The sequence below is a fragment of the Helianthus annuus genome, chromosome 5 (assembly GCF_002127325.2).
Source record: "Helianthus annuus cultivar XRQ/B chromosome 5, HanXRQr2.0-SUNRISE, whole genome shotgun sequence".
Classification (NCBI taxonomy): domain Eukaryota; kingdom Viridiplantae; phylum Streptophyta; class Magnoliopsida; order Asterales; family Asteraceae; genus Helianthus; species Helianthus annuus.
The window spans coordinates 112,613,844-112,615,128 of record NC_035437.2 but is presented as its reverse complement, the minus strand read 5'-3'; the positions used below and the strand labels follow the sequence as shown (position 1 = coordinate 112,615,128).

The 1,285-nt window shown below is 37.3% G+C and overlaps 1 protein-coding gene across 1 annotated transcript; it reads left to right on the top strand.

Moving 5' to 3' along the window:
- LOC110938976 (transcription repressor OFP13) lies at positions 1-1,053 on the top strand. Its single transcript, XM_022180916.2, has one exon. The coding sequence runs from the start codon at positions 124-126 to the stop codon at positions 937-939; it is 816 nt and encodes a 271-aa protein (XP_022036608.1). The 5' UTR covers positions 1-123; the 3' UTR covers positions 940-1,053.
- The last annotated feature ends 232 nt before the right edge of the window (positions 1,054-1,285 follow it).

Sequence of the window (1,285 nt, the reverse complement as noted above, 5' to 3'; positions counted from 1 at the left end):
TTTTCTTTCCACCTCTCACTCTATCCCTCTCTCTTTTCCTGTGATCACCATTAATACCAATTCAACATATAGTATCAAGAACCATACACAACCCCCTTCAAAGTCATTTATCCATCAAACAACATGAAACTAATTCCTTCATCCCTTTTGTTATTCAACAAAAAGAAAGAAACATGGCTATGGCCTTCATGTAAAAACCCCAAAACACTGTCTTTTCGAGCCGGTTCGAATAACACAATGTTCAAAACAGTTAATTCGATCTTTTTCGACCCCAAATACGCTCTACAGGTGGAAGCAGAAGTCGAGATAACTACTCCCGACTCCTGCTTCACCAACTCCTCAGAATCTGCCAGTATATCAACAGAATCCGAGGAGTACTTGAACACAAACGAGTTCTCCTTAGTGGAGAACATCGTTCGTGGAGCCAGGTCCGAAAGATTGTTTTTCGAACCTGGCCCCACTACTAGTTCCATTCTTGAAGGTAACAAACAATGCATGGATTTAGGCATTGGTAGTAGTGGTGGTGATAATGATGGCAACAATGGTGGTGTACCATATAAAGAAAGTGTGGCGATGTCGATCGAATCGGAAGATCCACAACAGGATTTCAAGAAATCAATGGAGGAGATGGTGGAGACTCATGGGTTGAAAGATTGGGAGTGTTTGGAAGAGTTGTTAGGGTGGTATTTAAGAATGAATGGGAAGAATCACCATGAGGTTATTGTTGGAGCCTTTGTTGACTTGCTTGCCGGAATTTCTGGTGGTGGTGGTGATGGTGGCTCTGGTGGTGGTGCTTCTTCTTCTTCTTCTTCTTCTGATCATTCTTCAGCCTCTTTTACTTCTGTTGCTTCTACATTTACTTCTTTGTCCAAAGGTGTTGGTGAGAAGGAGATTATTGAGGAAGAAAAACTGAAAAATAAAAAGTTAATTAATAATTAAATTTATTAGTTATTTAATTTCTAGGCTCTAAGGTTTTAATAAATATAGAGTTAAATGATACAATATTGTACTTGTACATATACAATTTAATTCATAATGAATTCTAATTAGATATCTTTGTTTTTGGGTCGTTACATAACGAATGACTAAGCTTTCTTTGGTTTAGATGTAGATATAAAAATAATTGTATGGATTGGAAGTCGTGGTGTAAATTCGACGTAATGTAATAGTCTTTGGTTTTGTGCCGTGTCTTTGTCTCTTTCTTAGAGACATAGTTGGTGGTTTGGTTGTTTAATAAAAGTTACCTTTTAAAAATAAAACATAATGAATGACTGAATGGTGCAAG

What these genes read in the sequence shown, in the direction of transcription:
- LOC110938976 (XM_022180916.2), top strand. Translation starts at nt 124, where the DNA reads ATGAAACTAATTCCTTCATCCCTTTTGTTATTCAACAAAAAGAAAGAA.